At 54.2% G+C, this 27,247-nt stretch overlaps 1 protein-coding gene, 1 long non-coding RNA gene and 1 pseudogene across 4 annotated transcripts in view; 2 read left to right on the top strand and 1 right to left on the bottom strand.

Annotated features, from left to right (window-relative positions):
• The window catches only part of LOC104654915 (bone morphogenetic protein 8B), a 31,472-nt gene extending 4,931 nt beyond the window's left edge, over nt 1-26,541 (top strand). The window contains exons 2-7 of one of the 2 annotated variants that reach the window (XM_030942515.1): nt 14,262-14,451; nt 14,872-15,020; nt 22,198-22,392; nt 23,194-23,273; nt 23,759-23,869; nt 26,392-26,541. In XM_030942515.1, the coding sequence (XP_030798375.1) occupies nt 14,262-14,451; nt 14,872-15,020; nt 22,198-22,392; nt 23,194-23,273; nt 23,759-23,869; nt 26,392-26,541 (875 nt within the window). Of the gene's footprint in view, nt 1-14,261; nt 14,452-14,871; nt 15,026-22,011; nt 22,167-22,197; nt 22,393-23,193; nt 23,436-23,758; nt 23,870-26,391 lie in introns of those variants that run through there. The other variant, XM_030942514.1, reaches the window with a different exon arrangement.
• Nucleotides 18,071-19,804, top strand: LOC104681023 (annotated as a pseudogene). Its single transcript, XR_004060419.1, has one exon. The product of XR_004060419.1 is annotated as a succinyl-CoA:3-ketoacid coenzyme A transferase 2, mitochondrial-like (transcript).
• LOC104654872 overlaps nt 25,810-27,247 on the bottom strand; it is a 33,286-nt gene continuing 31,848 nt past the window's right edge. Inside the window, exon 7 of the long non-coding RNA XR_004060420.1 lies at nt 25,810-25,898. This is a non-coding gene — a long non-coding RNA (uncharacterized LOC104654872). The remainder of the gene's footprint in view (nt 25,899-27,247) is intronic.

A 27,247-nucleotide genomic window follows, 5' to 3' on the forward strand; every position in this document is an offset into this window, starting at 1 on the left:
AATGCATGCTCATTCTACAAAATTCAGATTCTGCAGAAGCATGTAACTTGGGTGCCCCTGGGGAGCCCCATTGCTACCAGACAGTCACTCCAGCATCTACTTTCTGATCTTCATTGCCATGGCCTGTTCTTTGAACTTCACATAAATGGAATCTTACAGTGCATACTCTTGAGTCTAGTCTTTGACTCAGCATACTTCTGTTTCCATTTTCCTCCATGTTGTTGTATCTGTAGTTCTTTCTTTCCTAACTGAGTTATATTCCATTGCATGAATATACATGCCATAGTCCATCCACTGTTAGGGACATTTGGGTTGTTCTGAACACTTTTACCCACATCCCTCTGTGGCTATATTAGAGCGGGAATTTTAATCTTGCGTGTGCCATTTGGGAGCTGTGCGATGTTGAGCAGCTTGCTTAAAGTCCCTGAAACTCAGTTTCCACACCTTTGAGACAAGGTAAGTGAGCCAGGCTTGCAGGGTTGCATGCAGTGTAGCCAGCTGGAGGCTGACACACAGAAGGAACTTCACAAATGGGTGCTGACCGCACCCCACTTCTGCACCATTGCTCATTGGGTAGCTCCTTCATAGAATACACTTACCTCCATTTTTGCTTGTGAAAACTCCACCCACTTTTAAATGAAGGTGGGTCAGGGTTTCCATAAATCTCTCCGCTCCTACCCCACAATCCCATAGGGACAGGCTCTTTCCAGGCAGAAGCCCCACCTGCCTTGCATGCACTTCTCTTAGGATTCTAGTCGCTTTCTGCCTGTGTGACCCAGGGGCACACCTAACTCCTGGGCACACCTAACCCCTCTTTCTCGTACTTCTCAGCAGCGCCTGAACAAGCTGAGAACACGACCAAGTCTGACTTTTCCCTGCCCCCGCCCCCCCACCCCTGTGGCAGGAAGTTGAGGGAAAGAGGAACCCAGCAGGAGGCAGAGAGAGCCAGGAGGAGCCTGGGCCTGGTCAGGTGGGACAGAGTGGGGACGGCCCTCCCTGTCTGTGTGGGGGCCGACAGTGGGTGCCACAGCTCCCTGGGCTCCCCCCGGGACCCCAAGTCCCCGCAGGGCCCTGTCTGGAGGAAGGTGGCTTCACGGGCATTCTCAGGTGTCTGTTGACAGGAGGGCCTTGTTGACGGGTGACCCCCATCCCAATATGTCCCATTGAACTCCAGGGCCACTCGTTTCACACTGGCCGCAAGTGTGAACATTCACATCACAGGCCTCTAATCTAACACGGGCCTCTAATCTAACCCTGGAAACCCTCTGCCTCTTCTTGGACTCAGTTTCCCCATCTCTGCAGGGTTGCCTGAAGGCCTTTCCAGCTCTGACCAAAGAATGTGCCCACCCCCTGCCTGCTGATGGGGGCTCCTCCGGGGTGAGGCACAGGGTGGGGAGGTGCACCCAGCCCCCCTCCTCCCGGAACCTCTTTCCCACAGGCAAGAGAGGATGTGTCACTGTGACCACTTCTTTCTGGAAAATTCCCACAGTTCAGTTCTTTCCTGGGATTTCACTAGAGGAATTGCATCTTTCTTGCTCACATCTCCTGGGATCTATTCTTGGCCTTGGCGGGCTTGATGTGGTGGTATGTGTGGGTGTTCCCTTTTAATTTGGGGTCCAGAGCTGTCTGAGGCCTGGACCGGTAATTATGAGAGCAGCACCATTTATGGAAACAGCCCTTGAAGCAAGCCAGTGATGAGACCCGGCTGGAAATACCTCAGCATGGAGGCCTGGGCCTGCCTGTAGGGGGTACTGAGATTTCTGGGTGGGAGAAGCCCCTTCAGGACACAGAACCAACATGTCATGAGTCCCGCCCTCCCTTGACCTGCAGAGGCTGTGGGGCCCAAGCCTTGTTTTGGGTCTGAAATGGGGCACCCCCTCAGCCTTTGCTGCCTGTGGGACAAGCCAGACCGGCCCGGCCCATGCACCCCAGGCTCTGGGGCAGCCGCTGTCCACCCTCAGGGGCCAGGCCGGGAGAGGAGGCAGGTCCACAGCAATGGGAATGTCGGTGACTTCTGATGGAGTCACACAGGGACATGGTAGCCACACCCGGACTGGCAGTGATACCCAGCCCAAAGGGCTCTGAGCCACTGTCCTGGGGAAAAGAGGCCCTTGGGAAGAAGGCGCTGGGGCACCCCCACTCTGGAGCCCTGGAACACTACGGCCGATGAGCCGACATGCGAGTCTTCCATATCCACCCACGTGGCTCCGTCCTGGCCCTCCTAGGGCTTGCTGTCCAGAGGAACAGCTGAACCAGAGACAGCAAGCCCTGGCATGGGGGCCACAAGAGGCCAAAAGCCTAACCTGTGTGGGGTCTAAGGACTGGGAGGGACGGGGCCGCCTGGGGAGAGCAGCTTCCAGGAGGGACTCTCCGGGAGGCGTCTGCAGGAAGAAGGCACAAGAGGCCCGAGGGACAGATGGCAGGGCCAGCGCAGGGAGGGTCCTCCTGGGACACTCTTCCTGTGGGCCCTTTGGGCCCTGGGGAGGGTCTGAGGGGAGGTGGGATGGGTCACAGACCACAAGATTCTGTTCTGAGCTGGAGGATGAGGGTGTCTTTTGAAGTCTCACTTTTTGGTCAGAAATAAGACAGATTTAGGTTGTCTGGGTGAGACTAAATTACCCAGAGCACAAAAATAGCCAGAGCCCTTGTTGATGTTGGGCTGAGGGTCGCAGAGTTTGGCATCTGGAGGCCCAGCTGGACTAGCTGGTGGCCATGCCCGGTGAAGGCCGCCTCCTGCCCCCAGTGGCCTTTCCTGGAAGAGCAGGATCTGGAGGTTGCTTTATCCGAGGCTGGAGGAGGAGGCTGAGGGCTCTCTGATTGTTTATTTTCCCAGAGCCACGGTGAGGTGGTTCAGAAAGTAACCTTTTCTGCCTCCCATGTGCCTCTCCGTGGGGTGGCATTGTCTGTCCTGGATTCTGAGCCAAGCCCCCCAGCTGGTGTGTCTCAATGGAACTGGCTGTCACCAGTCCCTGTTGGCTGCAGAAAGCTCTACAGGCACACTGTGGCCCAAGTGACTTCTCACCTCCCAAGGTCATGGACTGTCACAACATTGGTTGGCAGCAACTGAAGTTTTGAAGTTCTTCCCAGGTCACAGGGCCTCTTTGAATCACTGTGCTGAGTTCTTGGAGGCTAGAAACAGGATTTCTTGGAGATGGACTGGCCTTGCCTGTCACTGCAACCTCCTCTCATACACCTCAGCCCCTGACCACTAGATTCCAGCCACACCAGCCTCCTTGATGTTTCTCGAACATCCAGGGCCTTTGTATCCACTGTTCCCTCTGCCTAGAAGGCCGTCCTCCTCTTCACACGACTGGTTCCTTCTCCCACAGTCGAGGGTATTTTCCCCTTACTTCCCAGGTTTTAGACTAATGAATGGATCCCTAGCACTTTTGAAAGGCAGTGTTTCTCCCCTACTGACAGTCTTGCCTCCTAGGAAACATTTGGCAATATCTGGAGACCTTTTTAGTTGTGCAAATGGAGAGGGGAAGGGAGTGCTGCTGTCGGCTAAGGGGCGGAGGCCAGGGATGCTGCTAAACATCCTGCAGCACACAGAACAGCCCCTACAACAAAGAATTATCTGGCCCAAATTGTCAGTGGTGCCACAACTGAGAAACCTGTTCAAGGTGACCCGTGTTTGATGGTGGTGATGATGATGGGCTCACCCTTTATTAGATACAAGGTTGTCTTGTTCTGTCTTGTGTTGCTGTAACAGACTCCCTAAGACTGAGTAATTTACCAAAAAAAAAGAGGTTTATTTTATTTTATTTTATTTTATTTTATTTTATTTTATTTTTGAGACAGAGTCTTGCTCTGTCACCCTGGCTGGAGCGCAATGGTACAATTTCAGCTCACTGCAACCTCTACCTCCTAGGTTCAAGGGGTTCTCCTGCCTCAGCCTCCCAAGTAGCTGGGACTATAGGTGCCCGCCACCACACCTGGCTAATTTTTTGTATTTTTAGTAGAGATGGGATTTCACCACATTGGCCAGGCTGGTCTTGACCTCCTGACCTCAGGTGATCCACCCACCTCAGCCTTCCAAAGTGCTGGGATTACAGGTATAGGTCACCGTGCCCAGCCGAAATGCGGTTTTTTTGGCATACAATTCTACTGGCTGAAAGGCTCAAGGCTAGGCAGCTGCATGTGGTGACAGCCTCAGGCTACTTCAATTCATGGCAGAAAGTGGCAGGACAGTGGGTGTGTGCAAAGAGAGCAAGTGGTGAGAGGAAGCAAGAGAGCAAGCCAGACTTTTTAACAGCCTCCCCCATGTAGGGAACTAATCCATTCCCCTGAGAGGGAGAACCCACCACTGGCCCCCTCCACCATGGCATTAGTCTATGAGGGATTCACCCCCATGACCCAGACACCTCCCACTAGGTACCACCTCCCATCACAGCCACACTGGGGATTAAATTTCAACATGAGTTTTGTCGGGGATAGACCACATCCAAACTGTAGCAAGGGGTATATTATCCATACTATTCACCTTGCTTTTTTCTTTTTCTTTTTTTGAGACAGAGTCTTACCCTGGAGTGCAATGGTGCAATCACAGCTCACTGCAGTCTCAACCTCCCAGGCTCAAGCCGTCCTCCTATCTCAGCCTCCTGAATAGACTGTAGGCAAAGTGCCATCATGCCTGGCTAATTTTGTTGGTTTGTTTTGTTTTGAGACAGGTTCTCTTCTCACTCTGCCTCAAAACAAAGAGCTAAAGTGCAGTGACGTGATCTCAGCTAACTGCAACCTCTGATGCCTGGCTAATTTAAAAAAATTTTTTAGAGACAGGGTCTCCCTATGTTGCCCCAGACTGATCTTGAACTCCTGCCCTCAAGTGGTCCTCCTGCCTTGGCCTCCCAAAGTGATGGGGTTACAGGCATGAGCCATCACAGCCAGCTGGGACATTTTCTTAGAAGTACAGTTTCTGAGTCACAGCATGTATCATTTTGCTAGATTATTGCCAGATTTCCCACCCTAGGGATTGTGCCACTTTGCATTCCTGCCAGCAATGCCCAGAAGTGTTCAGGTCTGATCTTAGAGTATCTTACTCATGAGGCCTTCTCAAATGTCACATGTAAAGAAACCCCACACTGGGCCAGGTGTAGTGGCTCACATCTGTAATCCCAGCACTTTGGGAGGCTGAAGCCGGTGGATCACAAGGTCAGGAGTTCAAGACCAGCCTGGCCAAGATGGTGAAACCCTGTCTCTACTAAAACTACAAAAGTTAGCCGGGCTCAGTGACAGCCACTTGTAATCCCAGCTACTCGGGAGGCTGAGACAGGAGAATCGCTTGAACCCAGGCAGCAGAGATTGCAGTGAGCTGAGATTGCGCCACTGCACTCCAGTCTGGCCAACAGAGTGAGACTCTGTCTCAAAAAAAAAAAAGAAAGAAAAGGAAACCCCACACTGGACTGGAATTGGAGGTGTCAGTATGACCTTAGATATTTACAAAATATATTTATAAAAACAGATACATACAGATGTGTGTTTTTGCACACATTAATGTACACACATATATATCCTAGCTTTGTCCACTAAAAGGGCCTAAAAGTATTGACACTCCAGGACAGTGAGCAGCCCAGTGCCCAAATCTTGGTTTCTAAATATCTCTCCTAAAAGCAAAACAAAACAAAACAGAACTCCTTGCAGAAATGGCTGATTCCAGGGGTGGGGATGGGAACTCCCAGGATATACCTAGAGCATCTTGTGGTGCCAGTTAGAAGTGCTCAGAAAAGGATGGTGGGGGTGGTCAGAAGGACACAGGAGCCAATCTAAAGGAGCTGCCAGTGGCCAAAACTGGAACAATTTGAGCAATGAAATAAATAACAACAGTATGGGATATAGCCCATAGAATAAAATAAACACCTTTGAATCCATAATGATATAAATAAATAATTAGGCTGGGCACAGTGGCTCACACCTGTAATCCCAGCACTTTGGGAGGCCAAGGTGGGCAGATCACCTGAGGTCAGGAATTCGAGACCAGCCTGACCAATTTGGTTAAATCTTGTCTCTACTGAAAAAAATACAAAATTAGCCAGGCATAGTGGTGCACACCTGTAGTCCCAACGACTCAGGAGGCTGAGGCAGGAGAATAACTTGAACCTGGGAAGCAGAGGTTGCAGTGAGCCGAGATCATGCCATTGCACTCCAGCCTGGGCAACAGAGCAAGACTCTGCCTTAAAATAAATATTTAAATAAATAAATAAATGTAGAAGAACGAACAAGTCTTCCTTTAAAAAGAATTCCAATTAATACATGTACAAGGAAAGAAGGAAATAGAAAAATCACTATTCCAGCCTGGACAAAACAGCAAGACCTCATCTCTACAAAAAATAGAAAAAATTAGCTAGGTGTGGTGGTGCATGACTGTAGTCCCAGCTACTCGACAGGCTGAGGTGGGAGGATCCCTTAAGCCCTGGGAGGTTGAGGTTGCATCACTGCACTGCAGCCTAGGTGACCAAGTGAGACCCTGTCTCAAAAAATGAAAAAGAAAGAAAATCACTATTGGCTCATGTCTGTGATCCCAGCAAGGTGAGCCAGGAGTTCAAGACCAGCCTGGGCAACATAGTGAGAGTTTATCTCTACAAAAAAATAAATTAGGCAGGCCAGGCATGGTGGTACTACGCTTACAGTCTTTTTTTTTTTTTTTTTTTTTTTTTGAAACAGAGTCTCTTTCTGTATCCCAGGCTGGAATGCAGTGGTGCAATCTTGGGTCACTGCAACCTCTGCCTCCCAGGTTCAAGCGATTCCCCTGCCTCAGCCTCCTAAGTAGCTGGGACTACAGTCACGCATCACCATGCCTGGCTAATTTCTTGTGTTTTAGTAGAGATGAGGTTTCACCATGTTGGCCAGTATGGTCTCAATCTCCTGACCTCGTGATCCACCTGCCTCAACCTCCCAAAGTGCTGGGATTATAGGCAGGGACCACTGCGCCTGGCCTGCTTATAGTCTTAACTGCTCAGGAGGCTGAGATGGGAGAATCACTTGAGTCTGGGAGGTTGTGGCTGCAGTAAGCCATAATCACACCACTGGACTGCAGCCTGGGCAGCAGAGTGAGACCCTGTCTCAAAAAACGAAAAAAAACAAAACAAAAAAAGTATTTTCCTCATGATATTTATTATTTACAAAATGAAAAATCGTGACATTACAGTGGAGAAACCTGGCAGACACCACAGTAACCAGGGAATCAAAGTTCATGCCACTAGCAAGAAGATATATTGGTATCATATTGTGCCATTTGATGCTCTGAGAAGGGCATATCACTTTGAAGGGGGCCTGTCCCTCCACACCTGGTATTTCTCGAAAGGTGGAGATGAGAGACTGAGAAAAGAAATAAGACACAGAGAGACAAAGTATAGAGGAAGAAAAGTGGGCTGAGGGGACTGGCACTCAGCATACAAAGGACCCGCACCAGCACTGTCTCTGAGTTCCCTCAGTATTTATTGATCACTATCTCTACCATCTTGGTGAGGGGGATGTGGCAGGACTATAGCGTAATGGCGGGGAGAAGATCAGCAGGAAAACGTGAGCAAAGGACTCTGTGTCATAAATAAGTTTAAGGAAAGGTGTTGTGCCTCGATGTGCACATAGGCCAGATTTATGTTTGACTTTACACCAACATCTCAATGCAATAAACAGCAGTATTGCCGCCAGCATGTTCACTCAGTATAGCGTGAGACTCTTAATCTCAGGGTCATGGTTCAAGCCCCATGTTGGGCGCCAGATGAAGGGGGCCTGCCCCTCCACACCTGTGGGTATTTCTCAAAAGGTGAAGATGAGAGACTGAGAAAAGAAATAAGACACAGAGACAAAGTATAGAGGAAGAAAAGTGGGCCCAGGGGACCAGAGCTGAGCATATGGAGGACCCACACCAGCACTGGTTCCGTCAGTATTTATTGATCACTATCTCTACCATCTTGGTGAGGGAAATGTGGCAGGACTATGGGGTAATGGTGGGGAGAGGGTCAGCAGGCAAACATGTGAGCAAAGGACTCTGTGTCATAAGTAAGTTTAAGGAAAGGTGCTGTGCCTTGATGTGCACATAGGCCAGATTTATGTTTGACTTTACATAAACGCCCCAATGCAGTAAAGAGCGGTATTGCTACCAGCATGTCTCACCTCCAGCCACAAGGCAATTTTCTCCTATCTCAGTAAATAGAATGTACAATCGGGTTTTACACCGAGACATTCCAATCCCAGGGACAAGCAGGAGACAGATGCCTTCCTCTTATCTCAACTTCAAAGAGGTCTTCCTCTTTCACTACTCCTCCTCAGCACAGACCCTTTATGGGTGTCAGCCTGGGGGATGGTCAGGTCTTTCCCTTCCCACGAGGCCATATTTCAGGCTGTCTCAGTAGGGGGAACCTTGGGCGATACCCAGGCTTTCTTGGGCAGAGGTCCCTGGGGCCTTCCACAGTGCGTTGTGTCCCTGGGTACTCAGGACTGGAGAATGGTGATCACTTTTACCAAGCATACTGCCTACAAACACATTTTTAACAAAGCACATCCTGCACAGCCCTAAATCCATTAAATCTTGAGTCAATACAGCACATGTTTCTGCAAGCATAGGGTGGGGGCTAGGGTTACAGATTAACAGCATCTCAAAGCAGAAGGATTTTTCCTAATATGAATCAAAATGGAGTATGTCTTCCTTTTTCTATATAGACACAGGAACAGTCTGATCTCTCTGTCCCCCACACACTTCTGTGGTATTCTCCAAAATCCATAACTTAATTCAAACATGAGAAAACATGAGACAAACCCAAATTGAGGGCGTGCTACAAATAACTGACCAGCATTCTTCAAAAGTATCAAGGCTGGGTATGGTGGCTCCTGCCTGTAATCCCAGCACTCTGGGAGGCCAAGGCAAGAGGACTGCTTGAGCCCAGGAGTTCAAGACCAGCCTGGGCAACATAGTGAGCCCTTGTCTCAATAAACAATTTTTTAAAAACTTAGCTGGGCGTGATGGGGTATAGCTGTGGTCCCTGCTACCCTAGAGGCTGAAGTGTGAGGATCACCTGAGCCCAGGTGGTTGAGGCTGCAGCAAGCTGTGACTGTGCCACTGCACTCCAGTCTGGGTGACAGACCAAAACCCTGTCTCAAAAAAAAAAAAGTGTCAAGGTTGAAAGGGAAGGAAAGACTGAGGAATAGTCACATCAGAGGGGCCCCAGGGGAAATGACACTAAAGGTATTAATGTGTTAATAACATGGGATCCTAGATTGAATCCTTGACAAAAAAAGATATTAGTAGGACAGTTGGTAAAATTAGAGAAAAGTCTGGATTTAGTTAACAGTATCAATTTCCTGTTTTTTTTTTTTTTTTTTGAAACGGAGTCTCACTCTGTCATCCAGGCTAGAGTGCAGTGGCGTGATCTCAGCTCACTGCAACCTCCGCCTCCCCAGGTTCAAGCAGTTCTGTGCCTCAGCCTCCCGAGTAGCTGGAATTACAGGCACCTACCACCACACGCAACTAATTTTTGTATTTTTAGTAGAGACAGGGTTTCATCATCTTGGCTGGGCTGGTCTTGAACTCCTGACCTCATGATCCACCCTCCTCAGCCTCCCAACGTGCTGGGATTACAGGCGTGAGCCACCGTACCCACCACCCCAATTTCCTGATTTTCTTATACTATAGATTGGTTATGTAAGAAGCTATCATTAGGGGAAGCTATCAGGGAAAGAATGGAAAGTCTGCACTGTTCATGCTGTTTCTCTTTAGATGTAAATAATCCTAAAGTATTTCAAAATCAAGTTAAAAACATAAATAAGGCAGCCCCCACACTCCCTGCATTATTCCCAGTCCCCCCAGGCTTTGTGTACTTCCTAGCACTTAGCACATAGGCTGATCTTGTTTGTTAACTTTCATGTTTGTTATGTTACCTCTGCAAGCCTGTAAACCCCATGGGGACAGGAGCTGCCCCACCTTGCTTACCGCAGTGTCTCCTGCACCTAAATAATGACTTGTGCACCATTAGTACTGCTTTAAAATGTACTGAATAATGAATTAATTCATATTCCTGGCTGTGACCAGGAAAAATGAATGAGGAAAAGTCAGTGTTCTTATAAAGCCTTCAGATCATGAGAAGGCAACAAAGTCAGGAACCTCCTCCTTCATGCCCAAAAGTGAAATTATGGGACGCTCAAAAATAGGATCCCTCTCCCAGATTTTGCAGGTAGGGGAAATAAATGTGCTGCCTAGAAACCTTGCTCCAAACATCAATGGCTCCTCCCAGGGCCACCATGGAGAGGGGATTCCTGGCAGGATGTATCTCAGATGACCGGGATCAGGACATTGGCCAGACAGACAGCATCTCCCGCACGGGTCTCCCAGCCTATCTGAATCTGACAGGGAGCCCTGGAATGAACTTCCCAACCCTACAACTGACAGCAGAATTTTACTGGGAAAACCCAAGAAATCACGTTGTGCAGACCTAGGCCTTTCCCATGAATCCCCTCCTCCGTGGACCCTCAAATCAGCAGCCGCTGGGAGGCGGCAGCAGGCATTTCATGCTGTGTATTGAGGGCCTGTCGAGAGGCCTCGAGCACTTTTGGCCAATTCCAGCATGGTTTTTATGCCCCTTTTCACAGCATCAGACGGAGGTGGTCCACGGTAGCAGAAGGAGCCCAGCGAGGAGTCAGGGTTCCGTTTCCACATGTGGGAACGTGGGAGATTGTATTTGGTACTTTCTGTCTGAGCCAGAACTGGGGGACCGTCCCAGTGGCATCGCTGAGGTGTGGCCGCTCAGCCAGGCATCTTTGGGAGATTCCAGACCTTGGTTCTATGGGAAGGTGGGGGCTGGGCATTCACTGACAAGGAAATGTTCCTGAATAGTGTGGGAGAAGCATTCGCTGGACCGAAACCAAGAACTGATTACAGTCAACAAACCTTGCTCTTCATCGTTTTCATTTGACCCTGTTTCAAAGTGTGATTTTGCAGGCGTGGACACTGAGCCCAGAAGGTTAAGTGCCCTGACAAAGTTCAGGCAGGTGAAAAGGAGGCACCTGGAAGTTGAACTGATAGATTTCCACGGTGTATTTTCTCTCATTCCACACTTTTATTTACAAAAAAAGAAAACTGGCCGGGCGTGGTGGCTCACGCCTGTAATCCCAGCACTTTGGGAGGCCGAGACGGGTGGATCACGAGGTCAGGAGATCGAGACCATCCTGGCTAACACGGTGAAACCCCGTCTGTACTAAAAATACAAAAAATTAGCTGGGCGAAGTGGTGGGCGCCTGTAGTCCCAGCTACTCGGGAGGCTGAGGCAGGAGAATGGCGTGAACCCGGGAGGCGGAGCTTGCAGTGAGCTGAGATCTGGCCACTGCACTCCAGCCAGGGTGACAGAGCGAGACTCCGTCTCAAAAAGAAAAAGGAAAAAGAAAAAAAGAAAACTGAACATCTCCCTTTCTCCACCATGGCCGCTGAGTTTCAGACATGGCCTCCTGATGGTCCTGGCTGGATGTTTGTCACTTTGATACTTTAAGTTGGAAAAGTAGCTGTTAACTGCCAGAGCCATGGCTGCCCTCCTATCCCATGGCCCCTGCCCTTTCACAGCCCTGGGTGGGAGGGACAGAATCCCCACTTTGCAGACAAGGAGACTGAGGTGACACAGGATGCTCACAGGGTCAGGGCTGGGGCCAGGAACCCAGCTACTGGCCAGAGAATCTACCCTTTCAATGCTCTCTCAGCAGCTAAAGCAGGGGCTATCTGCCCACGAACCTTCATAGGGGAGAATCTGGGTCCCAACAAATGCTATTCCTCAGCCCCAGCTTTTGAGAAGTATCTTTTCTATCCAAAGGTACAACCACTGGCCAGCTGCAGACCCACACAGCTCCAGCAAAGAAACAGCACTCCCTTCACCCGGTCACAGTAATGCCTATTTCAGTGTCACACCCCAGGAAGTTTTACCAGTTTCTGATAAAAATCATTATTTTCCTAAAAATTTCCCAACTTCCAGGCTTGCCTGGAACAGCCAGGGGAGGCAGTTTCCTGTGCTGGGATTCCTGGGTGGTTTATCGATTTCACAAGCCCACAGCGGGGAAGCTTGGAACTCGGGTCAGTTCAGTTGAACAAAACTCTTGAGTCAGCCTGGGTAGACCCCCAGGTCAGGCAGGGAGGGAGACCACAGAGCACGGGCGTCCCCACAGAGCTGATGGGTTTGTGGGCTGTTTCCTCAGTCCTCGGATCCCAAATGAAGTCAGCATGTGGCCTGCCAACAGGGATACCAGTGAGCCCCAGGACCCACCCGGCAGCCCTGCTGTGCCCTGGGACACAAGCACACAGCCATGCTTTGAAAGTGGACAGGAGAAGCCGCGAGTGAGCTGCTCGTCACTGTTGCATGCCCTGTGACAGCCAACAGCGTGGACTGATTTCATCTTGCAAATGGGGGATTCTTACCCAGCCATGTAACACAGGGGGGTCTGCAGATCCTGAACCCACTGAAATTGTCACCCAAGTCATGTTGTGTGAGTGTGTTAGGGAAGAGAGCACATGTACGTAGATATTCATGGGAAGAGGTCCAGAACTCTGCCATCAGTGATCTCTGCCTACGGGGAGAGATCATCACTTGTGTCACAGCATCTGAGCAGCCCGGCTCTCAGGCGGGCTTTTGTTGCGTGCCCAGCACCCTCAGGTGCTGTAGAACAAGGCAAGTTCTTTTCTTCTCCGTCCTGGACTGGGATGAGCGGCCACCTCCTCCTGCCCACACATTTCTGGTCCCATCCCCCGCCCCACACAGCTGTTCGCCTGCCCATGGCTGGACCAGGTCCCCACCGCGAGGACAGGAAGTGCTCCCCACATCCGCCTCGGCCCGCACAGCCTGGTGCTTTTCCAAACCTGACTGTGGTCACTGAGCCCGGTAACCAGAGAGAATTTTTAAAAAGACTCACAAACATATCATTGAAATCTCAGTGTTGGGTTTTGGGGAAGGCACTGGGCGGCTCCCACCCCTGCTTTCCGGAAACACAGATTTCTAGAGTTTGAAAGGGACAGGAGGCTAAAGTGAGACTTCCCTAAATATAGCGTCCTGGGTATTTCCAGACACCTGGGGAAATGTGGGCTTTATTCCCCAACTGTGGCATTTGTTTGACTGTCAGGCCAGCCCCCGCAACGGGGCCCTGCTGCCCATCTCACCTCCAGCCTGGCCTCTACCCTCGCCTCCACCGTGTCTTCTAATTCTCCTCCCCTCATGCCGCCCCCCTGCTGCCCCCGTCCCCTGTGCTCCCCACTGGCCAGAAGCACAGCCCAGGCTCCTGGCCCGGGATTGGCACCCTCAGCAGGCAGGCCGCAGCAGAGCTCATATGCTGGCCCCAATATTGCCGACCTGTGGGTGCCTCCACCCCTGCGCACGTGAGGTCCCCTCTCCCTAGAGCACCCTCCCCGCCACCTTCTCCACCTACCAAGATCCCATCCCACCCTTCAAAGCCAGTTCAGATGCCACCTGCTCAGATCCCACCGCCCAGTGAGACCCTCCGACTTCCCCAGCACCTGACTGGCCTCTCCGGGAGTTGTCACTCCTGCCCTGGTTTTTCTTGTTCCTTTCCACGTTTCCCTCCTTCCTCCTCCACCTTGTTCCAGAAAGGAAACGTCGGTCTCCTGCCCTCTGCTGTTTCCTGGTGCTTGCTTTCCCTGCCCTGCCCTCAGGCCCCTCTGCTCTGGCCCTCTGTCCTGGCTGACCTGCACCTGCAGGGCCCGTCTCCCTGACCCATGGCAGATTTGCACTCATGCCTCAGCCCAGCTCAGCTGTCAGCCCTGAGCCCTGCCCTGCCACACTTCCCATCCAGGCAGTGGGCAGGCTCTGGATGGCTTGTGTCCCCTGAGATGCTGTCGGTGATGTCGGTCATGTCCCTGTCTACCAGGTTTCCCTGCAGGGCCAGGGCCCTTTTCTGCCTTGGGTCCAATGTCCATCTTCCCTTTAGCCTGGAAGCTCCCAGAGGAGGCTCCCTCCTCTGTCTCATCTCCGGGTCACAGGACCAGTCAGACCGAGAAGGGGTGCAATGAGAGTTTGGAGTTTGGAGCCTGGGGTCTGTTGAGCACCAGCCAGGTGCAGGGCTCAGGCTGAGCCTGGCTGCAGGGCCTCTCAGCCCTGTCTGCTCCCTGGGACCAAGCCTGGAACAAACGTTTGCACAAAAGGAAACTGGCCCCACCAGGCCTCCCTGGGTCCCCTCCACCTTGAGTGGTGGGTGGCTGGGGGTGGTGGCTCACACCAGCTCTGCCCACTCCAAAGTCCGAGCCATTCCGAGTGCCAGCCCAGCTCTGCTTTGTCTTCTAGTGGAGCGAGATCATGCCCTGGGCCAGCAGGAGCCCCATTGGAAGGAGTTCCGCTTTGACCTGACCCAGATCCCGGATGGGGAGGCGGTCACAGCTGCGGAGTTCCGGATTTACAAGGTGCCCAGCATCCACCTGCTCAACAGGACCCTCCATGTCAGCATGTTCCAGGTGGTCCAGGAGCAGTCCAACAGGTGCCTTCCCCTTGGCCCAGGTGCCCCCTGCCCCTGCCCGCCTCACAGTCTCATGGTCAAGGCAGCCCAGCAGGGAGTGGGGGTTGGTGGAACACTTCCCAGAGGACCCGAAAGAGACCCTCAAAGACGGGAAAGATGCTTGGCCCGAGCCCCCTGCACTGCGGGAAGAGCCCCACTGACAGTCCTGCCTTCAAGTCCCTGCCCTGCCATCCTGGCTATGGGGACTTGAACAGGTCATGGAACCACTGAGCCTCAGTTTCCTCATGTGTACATCTCTGTGGGCTGAGGCGGTGAGATGAGGCTCAGAAGGGGCACAGGCAGAGTCAGGTAGGAGATGCCCCGGTGACGGCCCCCAGCGGGTCCTGGAGTCACAGAGGCAGCTGTGCCGGCCACCAGTTAATTGTTCTTTCGTGTCCACAGGGAGTCTGACTTGTTGTTTTTGGATCTTCAGACGCTCCAAGCTGGGGACGAGGGCTGGCTGGTGCTGGACGTCACAGCAGCCAGTGACCGCTGGTTGCTGAAGCGTCACAAGGACCTGGGACTCCACCTCTATGTGGAGACTGAGGACGGTGAGGCTGGGAGCTCTGTGGGAGCAGCCCCTGGGGCTTCTCTGTGCCAGCACAGGCAGCAGTAGCAGCTTCCTGTGGTCCTGGGTTCCCGGCCTCACCAGCTGTGCCTGCTGCGAGGGTCACTGAGGTCCAAGGCACAAGGTCTGGCCCAGTGGGGGTGCTCTCTCCTCTCCCTCTGCTTCCCAGGAAGCAGGCGGTTCTTCCCACGGAGCAGTCTCCACCTTGGGAGTTTCTGTCCTGGGAAGGAAAGGAGGGGAAGTTGTTGTACCCTCAGACACTGAGGCCAGGAGGCTGGGTTTGAAGCCCAGCTCGGCAGTGCCCTGCCTCAGTGACCTTGGCTGGGACTTACCTTTCCAGACCCTGTCTTCTCTTCTACAAGACAGGGATTCATGCCCTTGTTCATTCCACAGGTGAAATTGGGGAGAGCCTCTTTTATGCCAGGCAGTAGGAATACAAAGGCCAAAGTGGGCATGAGATGGGCGTGTTTGAGGCCCGGCAAGGGGGCACCATGGAGCAGCGGTGAGGGCGGGGGTCCCAGGGGCCATTCTGAGTCAGGGTAAACCAGGGCCAGGTGGTGGGGTTCTTAGCATCATTTATTTTATTTAATAGCAGTGGTGGACGACAGGATCTGATTCAGGTTTTAAAAGAGAACCCTCTGAGATGCCCCCCTCTCAGGGTGCAGCAGAGCTCCCCACCCCTTCCGTGGGCCGCACAATGACTTGCTTCCCGAAAGTGCGGTGTGGACATGGTGTGGGGGACCTGACGCGCAGCGCCTCAGCCAGGTGAGGAAGGCCCACTGCAGTGACCAGCACGGGGCTAGCATGTGCACTGGGTGTAAGGGAAGGAGCAGACCACTGAGCTTCAGAGCCCCCCCCCCCCCGCTGTGAACCCGAAACCCCAGTCCAACCACAAGAAGACCATCAAACCCAAAGAGAAAGGCTTTCTGCAGAATACCTGGCAAACACTTCTCAAAACCACCAAACTCATCAAAAAAAAAGGGAAGGTTGGGAAATTGGAGGAGCCCAAAGGCACCTAAGATGACCATCTCGGTGCATGTGGGGTCCTGGGTGGAATCCTGGACCAGCAAAAGGGCATTAGGGGAAAGTTAGGAAATCCAGATCAATCATGGTGTTTACTTAATAATAAGATATCAGTACTGGTCCATTAGTTATGAGAAAGGTACCCTATTAGTGTAAAATACTAACATTTCCCAGGGGAAACTGGGTCCAGGTATATGGGAACTCCTTGTGTGGTTTTTTTTCTTTGAGACAGGGTTTGGCTCTGTTGCTCAGGGTGGAGTGCAGTGGCGCAATCGCAGCTCACGGTAACCTCCAACCCCTGGGCTCCAGCGATCCTCCCCCCTCAGCCTCTATACTATCTTTGCAAATTTTTATGTAACTATCAACTGTTGTAAAATTAAAACTTTACTGAATATATGCATAAAATAAGGAGCCCCCTGACTTCAGTGGGGAGAGCAGACTGAGAGGGACAAGAGTGAAGTCACAGAGACTCATGGGAGCCCCACAGTGGTGCAGGTGGGCGCTGTGAGCGGCCTGTTGGTAGCAGTGGAGATGGAGAAAGATGAGTCGATTTCAGTGACAGGACATGCTTATAGCTGGTGAGGAGGTGAGGGAACGGGAGGAAGCCTGAATGATGTGTGGATGGAACCAGTGGATTTTTTTCAATAGATTTTTCTTTTTGGGGAAAGATAGATGAAGGGCACATTTGAGGTGTGTGGCCAAGGGTTCTTTTTTGGCTGGAATATTACTGAGCCCCCTGGGATGTTACTGAGATCACTGGTCCTCATGGAAATGCCACTCCAGGGACAGGTGAGCGTGAAGACCCAGGCGAGGGAAGTGCTGGCATGTAAGTGGATTTAAAGCATGGGGTGGGACCAGATCATCTAGGGAAGGAGGTAGTGATGGAGAAGAAAGAGGGCCTGGCCCAGAGCGCTGGGACCTCCAACATCCAGAGACCTCACAAGGAGGGGGCACAGCGAGCCCACAGAGACCAGCCAGGGAGGGAGCAGGACACCTGGAGGATGAGGTGACCAAGACGCCAGAGTCAAGTGTTTCCAGAAGCAAGGGTTTGTCATTTGTGTCCAGCTGTGGGCACTGAAGGCAAGAACAGAGAAGTGACCGAGGGTTTTGCCATCGCAGAGGTTGTTGATGGCCCAAATCTCCGTGGAGTGTGGGTCTGACTGGGGAGGTGGAGGGAGACAGGCAGTGGAGGCAGGAGACAGCTCTTTCCAGAACCTTTGCTGGGGAAGGGGAGCAGAGACAAGGGCTGGGGCTGGAGAGAACCCCGGACAAGGCAGGTCCTTTACAGGTGAGGAGAGGCCTGCACACTGCTGTGGTGATGGAGTGATTCTGTGCAGAGGGAAGAAAACTGCAAAATTCTGCACAAGTTGGAGCAGGGAGCTGGAGCGGGGGAGGTGGGGGAGGGTGCAGAGGACAAGGGTCGGGGGAGGCTCTTCAGAGCAGGGACCTTTCCTGATGGTGAGGGATAGTGTCTCCACTGTCATAGTGAGGGGTGAACCTGAGCTCTGGGGGGCTGTATTGGGGGGGCACTCTCTCTCCGTGTTGTCACAGGATTAAAGGAGGTTGCTTGGCACAGAGTGATGCCCAGTGAGGGTTGTCATGACCGACGGTCTCACCCAGCAGCGCCTGCTCATTAAATATTTGGTGTCTCTAATGAGCGGGGGAAGCTTGGGCGGGGCGGTTGGAGTTTGTGCCTGAGGCTCCACTGGGGCAGGAGGGATCTGGCCGGTGCCCTCCACGCGGAGCCTGACCTCAACTCTGTCCTGCGCCCGGGGCCTGTGCGCTGGACACGGAGGACTGACACGGGGGCCCCCAGCCCAGGGCGGAGCCGGGGAGCGGCCCCCTCCCTGTGGTGGGTCGCGGGCGTGGCCTAGAGCCTGCGCCTGGCCGGGGAGACCTGCTGGGCGGGAGTGCGTCAGGGCGCGGGCGCCCTCCCTGCTCTGTGACGCGCGGCCCCGGGGCGCACGCGGGGCGCACACCGCCTGTCCTGGCCTCTGACCCGGGCCGACCATGGCGGCGCTGCGGCTCCTGGCGTCGGCGCTCGGGCGCGGGGTCCCCGCCGGCGGGGAGGCTCAGGGCTCGCGCTGTCCCAGGGCTGCGCCCGCCGCTTTGCCACCAGCTCCCGGCCCCGTGCCAAGTTCTACACGGACCCGGTGGAGATGGTGAAGGACATCTCTGACGGGGCGACCATCATGGTCGGGGGCTTCGGGCTCTGCGGGATCCCCGAGAACCTGATCGCCGCGCTGCTCAGGACCGGCGTGAAGGACTTGCAGGTGGTCAGCAGCAATGTGGACGTGGAGGACTTCGGCCTGGGCCTCCTGATGGCCTCCAGGCAGGTCCGCCGCATCGTCTGTTCCTACGTGGGCGAGAACACGCTGTGCGAGAGCCAGTACCTGGCAGGAGAGCTGGAGCTGGAGCTCACGCCCCAGGGCACCCTGGCCGAGCGCATCTGCGCGGGGGGCGCCGGGGTGCCCGCCTTCTGCACCCCCACGGGCTACGGGACCTTGGTCCAGGAAGGGGGCGCCCCCATCCGCTACACCCCGGACGGCCACCTGGCGATCATGAGCCAGCCCCGAGAGGTGAGGGAGTTCCAAGGCGACCACTTCCTTTTGCAGCGCGCCATCCGGGCGGACTTCGCCCTGGTGAAAGGGTGGAAGGCCGACCGGGCAGGAAACGTGGTCTTCAGGGGGAGCGCCCGCAATTTCAACGTGCCCATGTGCAAAGCTGCAGACGTCACGGCGGTGGAGGTGGAAGAGACCATGGACGTGGGGACTTTCCCCCCAGAAGACATCCACGTTCCAAACATTTATGTAGGTCGCGTAACAAAGAGGCAGAAATACGAGAAACTAATCCAGCGCTTAAAGATCAGGAAAGAGGAAGATGGAGAAGGCGAAAAGAAAGGAAGCCAGGACGCGCATCATCAGACGCTCAGCTCTGGAATTTGAGGACGGCATGTACGCCAATCTGGGCATAGGCATCCCCCTGCTGGCCAGCAACTTCATCAGCCCCAGCATGACCGTGCATCCTCACAGTGAGAACGGGATCCTGGGCCTGGGCCCGTTTCTCAGGAACATGAGGTGGATGCCGACCTCATCAATGCAGGCAAACAGACGGTCACGGTGCTTCCCGGGGGTGCTGCTTCGCCAGAGACGACTCCTTCGCCGTGATCCGAGGGGGACACCTCCACCTAACCATGCTCGAAGCCATGCAGGTTTCCAGATACGGCGACCTGGCGAACTGGATGATCCCTGGCAAGAAGGTGAAAGGCATGGGCGGTGCCATGGACTTGGTGTCCAGTCCGAAGACCAGAGTGGTGGTCACCATGGAGCACTGCACAAAGGACAACACCCCTAAGATCATGGAGAAATGCACCATGCCACTGACCGGGAAGCAGTGCGTGGACCGCATCATCACCGAGAAGGCCGTGTTTGACGTGCACAGGAAGAGAGGGTTGACGCTGACCGAGCTCTGGGAGGGCCTGACCGTGGACGACGTCAGAAGGAGCACGGGTGTGCCTTTGCTGTGTGCCCGAACCTCAGGCCCATGCAGCATGTGGTATCCTGATGGGACCCGGATCTGGGCGGGGGGGTGCGCTCCTCAGGGGGTCCCACCGGGTTCCCCAGGGGACTTCGGTTACTGCAGGAATGCATTTCTCCAGTGCTTGGAGGCGTTTGCTGCTGGCCTCCGACTTTCCTCCCTAGGTGGACTGTGCTCCTCCAGAGAGCTGCGACTTTAATTAAAAACAACAGGAAAGCAGATCAGCTCCTCACTGTGTTCCTGGAGCACTAAAAGGAAGGAGAGGAGTAGGGTGGGGGAACTTCTCCAGGCCTGCCAGATGCAGGGCTCTGAACCTAGACCTGCTGTTAGTCCCCTTTTGCCACCCCCATCTCCCCGAGCCACACCCAGCCAGGCCCCTGCAATTTGCTTGGAAAGTATATGATAATCCTGGCTCTGACCCACCTTGCTCTGGGACCCTGAACAGTTGCTGCTCTCTCTGGGCCTTAGTTTCTGCTTCTGTAAAATGGAAACCTGGGATTAGCTACTTCAAGAGTCCCCAGTCAGGCTCACCTGGCCTGTGAGGCCTACAGAGGGGTTCCCAGCACCCTAGCCAGGCCTGGCTCAGAGAGGCTCTGTGAGGGTCTGTGGTGTGACTGATCTAATGTGACATTCTATCCTGTGTCTGGGAGACCCCGTAAGACCCTTGATCACAGCTGCACTGAAACAAATAGTGAGCAAAGCATGCAGGACTGATGGCCCCTCTAGCCCCAGCACTGCCAGGGCTCCCCAGGGAATCGCAGGACAGAGCCGCACATGCAGCCTGGAGGGCTGCCCTGGGCCCCAGGTCGTCCCCATGTGTCAGCCCATAGAGTGCCACTCCAGTGCCCGGGTTGGTGACCGTCACCACCCCACACAGGCTGCTCTGTTCTCTCCTCATTGTGACCTGTCTTGCCTTTTCCTCTGCACCCTGGCTCTCGTCCTTGTATTTCTGCTGCTTCCCCATAACCTTGACTCACTGTGAACCAAGCTCTGCCCAGTGGCTTCTCTCTGGGCCTCCTTGCTGTCAGTGCCTGCAGCTCACAGCCTCCCTGTCTTAGCAGCTCTTGTCCACGCTCCTGTTTGTGGCAGATGACGTCACAGGTCAAAGGTTGGTCTCTGGATTCACTGGTTATTCAGTCAACTGGCCAGTGGACACCGGGACTGAGGCACAGCTGCTTAAAGGCTGACCTTTGAGTGGGACTGAGGGTGGGGCAGGCAGTGTCCTTGACCTGCAGGGTGTACTGGAGAACTATGTAGGAATAAATACATCTGTATGTGTAGTGTCTAAGCGTATGTGCATCTGTGTGTTTATACAGACCCACATATATGCATGTGTGTACATACGTGTGTACATCTGTGCTTGTAAAGTGGAGGTGAAATGTGCTTTTGTGTAAACTGAAGAACTGGCACTGTTTAAAGAGACAAGAAAATGAACTGGTAATCATGCTTCTGCAATTCAGTATCAGGAAATTTCACCCATGCACAGAGTGAAGAGGCTCCATTGCACTCCATCTTTATCGTGAAAAGCAGGTAATAACCTATGTTATCTGATGACGAGCTCCAGGACTTTGAACTCCGGCGCTGAAGCCGTCCTCCAGCCTTAGCTTCCCAAAGTGCTGGGATTCCAGGTGTGAGCCACCAAGCCTGGCTACTTGAAAGCTGAAAAAAAAAATGAGGACGTCTTTGCTGGGCTGACAACTGTGTAAAACTTAAACTGACAGAGTAGCCCAGAAAAATGATAATGTATGGGAGTTGGAAGGGCTTTAAAATGGTATTTTTTTCTCAAAATTTTATCATGGTTAACTGCTTTTACAATAGAAAGGTTATTGAAATCCAAACAAGTACAGGAGGATGCCGTTTTATTGGTGAAGGGCTAGTTATCATGTGTTTTAACAGCATCCTGTCTGGAAGCGGCTGTGGGCGACAATCCCCTGTTTACAGGCTTCACTCCTCCTGGGGCTGAGGCCCAAGTCAGATCTCTGCTTCAGCCTTTTCTTTTTTCTCCATAAACTCAGCTCATGCATAAGAACTTGGGCTCTGGAATGGGACTGCTGCAGGCTGAAACTTGGGCTCTGGGACTTGGTTCCAATGTCTCTGCTCTGCCTGGCATCTCCCTTGTAGGCATCAGGGAGACAGTTAATGCCCTGCTCTTGGGCTGTGCCCAGCAGAGAAGCACTCGCTAAACCTGGCAGTTACTACCACGAGCTGTCTCAGTCATAAATTCGACATTCACACCCCAGAAAGTGCAGGATGGAAGACAGAACACAGGCCTCGGGGTCCTTGGACCGAGGTGGGAGCGCTGGTTCTCGAAGTCACTGGCAGTAGGACTCCGGGTCTCCTGTGAAGAAGGAGCTGCAGGCTTACTGTAAGGACCCAATGAGGTGATCCATGGGAAAAATCTTCAAACTTGAGAGATGTGGACTGGCTGGGGCTGGACCAAGGACTCCAGGCTTCAGATGTGGAAACTGAGGCTCAGCAGGGACCCTCGGGTCCTCAGCCTTCATGCTCCTGGACCTGCCCAGGCCCTGGCAGAGAGATCCCTGCTGTGTCTGCTGCAGGGCCACTGCCCGCAAGTGACCCCTCTCTCCTTTCTGTCGCAGGGCACAGCGTGGATCCCGGCCTGGCTGGCCTGCTAGGTCAACGGGCCCCGCGCTCCCGACAGCCTTTCGTGGTTACTTTCTTCAGGGCCAGTCCGAGTCCCATCCGCACCCCTCGGGCAGTGAGGCCACTGAGAAGGAGGCAGCCGAAGAAAACCAACGAGCTGCCGCAGGCCAACCGACTCCCAGGGATCTTTGGTGAGGGCTGGGCGGGGTGGGACCGAGGCCCTGCGGGCTTCCAGTTGAGAGAGGCAGGGTGAGAACCAAGTGGTGGCCCAGAGCCCTCAGGCTCAGGTCGGTTCAAGCTGACGGCCACTCTCCAGCCACCTTTCCTGACCCCATCTTTTGCCCTGATGCACCCTGGCGACCGGCACTCCAGAGGCCTGTCCTGCCTGTCCCTGCCACCCAGAAGGCCCCCTCTCTCCCCCTGGCTCCTCCAGGTCTTTCTTAGGAGCCTCCATCGGAATCAGCTGCCCCTTCCCTGGGAGCCGCAGCCCCTCGTGACCCGCGGTTGTGCCTGGACACCCCGCACCATCCTCGGCTGCTTATGTCAAGTTTTCTCCCCAACTGGGCCAAGCCCTTCAGGATCAGGGACAGGCCTGACCCGACCCTGTGGCCTCCTTCCCAGGGAGTCAGCCCTTGACTGGCCTCGTCATGAGCTACTTGAACCTGAGGAATGGGTGTGGCAGGAGAGGGTGGGCTGGGGCACAGGATGGCCGAGGGTCCTGCTGGGCTGTTTACTGGCGCATCAAGACGCTCCCAGGCTGAAGGACAGGGGAGTGCTGAGCACAGTGTCACTCTAGCCATCGGGAGCCATGACAGGCTCTTCAGCTGGGTCACGGTACAAGCAGAGTTCCAGGGATGGGCTTTATGAGACCAAATGGTTTCCTGTCATTCATTTGACAAATGTGCTCATCAGGGCATCCCCCACCTTAGTACCCCATAGTAGCTGCACAGAGCAGGAACCCCAGAAAAGACCTTGCCCTTCTGTCCCTGCAGATGACGTCCACGGCTCCCACGGGCGGCAGGTCTGCCGTCGGCACGAGCTCTACGTCAGCTTCCAGGACCTTGGCTGGCTGGTAATTGCTGACTCTCCTTGTTTCTGAAATGACAATCACCACCTGTAGATCAGAAGTGACTCTGTAGGGAGGACATAGAATCATGAGTGACTTCAATTTTCTTAGGTATTTTTTTCTTCTGTGTTTTCCAAGTTTTCTAAAGTGAGAATATGGTGAGAAAGGGTTTTTTTTTTTTAACCATGAAAATGAAGACTGCATCAACTAACTAAGCTGTCAGCATTGCAGCAGGGTAACTGAGACCTCCCTGCATGGGCTGTGACTGCAGCTCTGGGAGGCGTGGGCAGGGGAGGGCTGGCTGGGGAGAAGACGCAGTGAGGATGGGGGATGTTGGGCCTGAGCTCCTGCCCAGTGTTGTCTGCTGGGGGCTCCTGGGTGGATTCAAGCCTCTTGGGGGAGACTGCCCTGCAGGGATGGAGGGTGGGTTTGAGCCCTGAGGCTCAGGGAGGGGCACATGGATGGGACTCACCTTCTCCCATCCCTCCCAGGACTGGGTCATCGCCCCCCAAGGCTACTCGGCCTATTACTGTGAGGGGGAGTGCTCCTTCCCTCTGGGCTCCTGCATGAACGCCACCAACCACGCCATCCTGCAGTCCCTGGTCAGTACCATCCCCATCCTGCCCAGCCCCCTGGGGTGGGGGACCCTGCAGAGAGGGGTCTGGTCCAGCCAGCCGGGAGGACAGTGAGGCCACCTGCTTCGTGTCTCAGGGGGATTTCTCTGCACAGAGTCAGTAACGTTGCTAACTTCCCACAGCTCTGCAGGAACTGGTCCTCATACAACCACACTAGCACACACAGACTCGCACCCGAACACAGACACACTCCACACTGACACTGAACAGTTGTATACACGTGCCTGTTCTATGCATCGCACATGCTCCTGTGGGACACTTACGCACCTGCGTGTGGTGCCCAGACAGAGGCACAGCGCACGAAATAGACTGTGTGGGGGCTGTGGGATCTTAACACATGGGCCCCCGAATACACTAGCAGGTCTGTCCGCCCATGATATGTGCGCACAGTGTGCGGGACGTGTGTGTGCTATCACCCACCTGTGCCACTCCGCAGGCAGGGAGCATCTGGACGGTTTGGCTCTCAACCCTTTGGCTTTTCCCCCAGTTTCTCTCTTGGCCATTTGTGTTTTCTCTGGATCCCCTGGCTTTTGATGCCTCGCTGTCTGCGGCAACCTTCAATGATGAAAGCAGGCTTCTGATGGGATCACTGGTGCTGCTCACTGCGGAGTGCTCTGTGTGTTTGTGGATTCTGGCACCGAGGCTTCCTTCTAGAACTTTTTACCTAGAATCCCAGTTCCTGGTATTCCACAGCCTTATGTTTTCCTCTTAGGAGGTTCAACAGTGATGCCTGGATCAGGCGTGGTGGCTCACCCTGTAATCACAGCACATGAGCCCAGAAGTTCGAGACAAGCCTGGGCAACATGGCGAAACCCTGTCTCTAAAATAAAAATTAAAACACACACACACACACACGTGTGCATGCAATGCCTTGGTGTGAGAGGAAAGAAATTACCAAAAGCTGCTCTGAGCCTATGATAATGCTTCCTTTCTGGGCAGTCAAATGGCGTTTGCTGGACACCTGGAGCCACCTCCTTGGAAAGGCCCCGGGGTGATGAGGACGCGTGGGACGGCCCAGCCCAGCCACCCTTTATGCTGTGTGGTTCTCACAGATGCATGTGTGGGAGGCACAAGGGAAAGTGACTGCACCTGCAGCTCCCAGACTCCATCCTCTCTATCCCGGCCCCTCAGGGGCTCAACTAAAGTGAGCGCTCACAGCCTGCTGGGCAGCAAACAGACAGGCGCTGTGCTCTAGGGGAGGCTGTCAGTGGGCATAGAAGCAAACCAACCATGGAGCTGACGCCTCCTGTGAGGAAGAGCAGAGCGGCTGTGCCATCAGTGGAGTGAGACTGGGCCCGGCCTCTCTGCACAAGGAGGGGCACGTCAGCAGCTGGAGGAGGAATGTTCCATCAGAAGGAGCAAGTGCAAGGCCCTAAGACAGTAGCAAGTTGGCCCCAAGTTCAGGGTCAGCAGGGAGGAGGGGCTGGGTGCAGTGAAGGGGAGGAGAGCGGAGGGAGGTGATGCCAGGAGTGGGCAGGGCTGTCTCCCCTAGGGCCTGGGGGTCCCTGAGAATGAGGGTGGATTTTATTCCAAGCAACCCGAAAGGCTGTCAGAGGTGTTCAACAAAGCAGTGACCTGGTCCGCGTCACCCTCCAGAAGGACCTTTCTGGCTTGGGGAGGCTGATGGTGGTGGCAGTGGAAGGCAGAGGAGCAGGGGACGAGTGAGGGCTGCTGTGGTCACCTAGCAGGTGATGGCAGCTGGACGGGGCAGGTGGTCCGAGGCAGCATGGAGGTGGAGGTTGAGCCAGGGGCTGCTCCCGGTGAAGGGAGAAGGCGAGAGGAGTCATCCAGGAGGCCTCCCAGGTGGGGGCTATGATGTCAGGGCAGGAGGAACTCCATGTTCTGCTGAGGCCCCATTAGACCCCAAGTGCAGAAGTGGGGAGGGGAGCAGGATCCGCAAGTCTGGTGTTCAGAAGAGAGGTCCAAGCTGAGCCCGGGGAGTAGAGAGGCGCGGGCACATGCAGGGCCCTGAAGTGCTGAGGGCAGATGCAGGCCTCTGGGGGAAGGAGCAGCACAGGAGAGGGGCTGAAGCTTGGCCTCCCAGAGCCTGGGGAGGGAGGCTGGGATGTGGGAGGCAGAGCCTCTGGGGGCCCAAAGGGCCAAAAGAAGAAAGTGGTCCTTCCAGGCTCCCCCTTGGGGACCTCACTAAGGTACAAACCTGGCCATGAGGTTCTCCTTCCCATTATCCCCAGGAGGAAGTCTGAGCCCTTGGCCTGGGACTCGAGGCCCCTCATTAGCGCCCTGCCCACTTACCCCACCCCCCGGGGCTGCCATTTGTCCCTCCCTGAGCACTGCGGTCACCACGGCTCCTGCTCTCAGAGCCCTCAGGGCTGCTCTTATTCCTGTTAATATTTCTTATTATTGTGCTGCTCCCATGTGGCTTGGAGATGGCCAGGGCGGGGAGCAGGTGGAGCTGGGGCAGGACTGGGTGGGTCCTCGGAGGAGGCTACTGGGCTTATGCCCCTGCCTGTACCCCCCTCCCTGGCCAGGTGCACCTGATGAAGCCAGATGCAGTCCCCAAGGCATGCTGCGCACCCACCAAGCTAAGCGCCACCTCTGTGCTCTACTATGACAACAGCAACAACGTCATCCTGCGCAAGCACCGCAACATGGTGGTCAAGGCCTGCGGCTGCCACTGAGCCCACCCGCCTGCCCGGCCCTGCTGCAGCCGCCCTTCTCATCCGGATCAGGCCCCGCAGAGGCAGAAAACCCTTAAATGCTGTCACAGCTCAAGCAGGAGTGTCAGGGGCCCTCACTCTGTGCCTACTTCCTGTCAGGCTTCTTCTGGTCCTTTCTGTGTCCCTCTGTGCCCCTCCCCTGGGGTTTGTGGCTGTCACCCTGTCCAACACTTTGGTGGCCTAAGGCACACAGCAGCCTCAGAGCCTGTGCTGACTGCACTCTTTGGAGTCAGCACAGAAGTCCTATCTTAGGACCTGTCAGACTGTGGCTGGCCCTGGATGGTCTCAGGTTGGCTGACCCGAGCTTTTCTCCATTCACCAGAGGGTTTAGGTGTGGGGAGAAGGGCTCTGCCCCTTCCCAGGTACAATACTGGTCACTTCTGGGCATAATTGGACACGCTCATGTTCTCAGCACAGTGTGTTCTGGGATTCTTCTCATTTGGTCCAGGGTACAGTTAGCATATTAGAAAAAGAATAAGCTGGACATCTCCACAAAGCCACTGGGGATTGTTTTTTTTTTGAGATGGAGTCTCACTCTGTTGCCCAGGCTGGGGTGCAGTGGTGCAATCCCAGCTCACTGCAACCTCTGCCTCCCAGGTCCAAGCAATTTTCGTGCCTCAGCCTCCTGAGTAGCTGGGATTACAGGAGCCCGCCACCATGCCCGGCT

Source organism: Rhinopithecus roxellana, chromosome 12 (genome assembly GCF_007565055.1).
Source record: "Rhinopithecus roxellana isolate Shanxi Qingling chromosome 12, ASM756505v1, whole genome shotgun sequence".
Taxonomy (NCBI): domain Eukaryota; kingdom Metazoa; phylum Chordata; class Mammalia; order Primates; family Cercopithecidae; genus Rhinopithecus; species Rhinopithecus roxellana.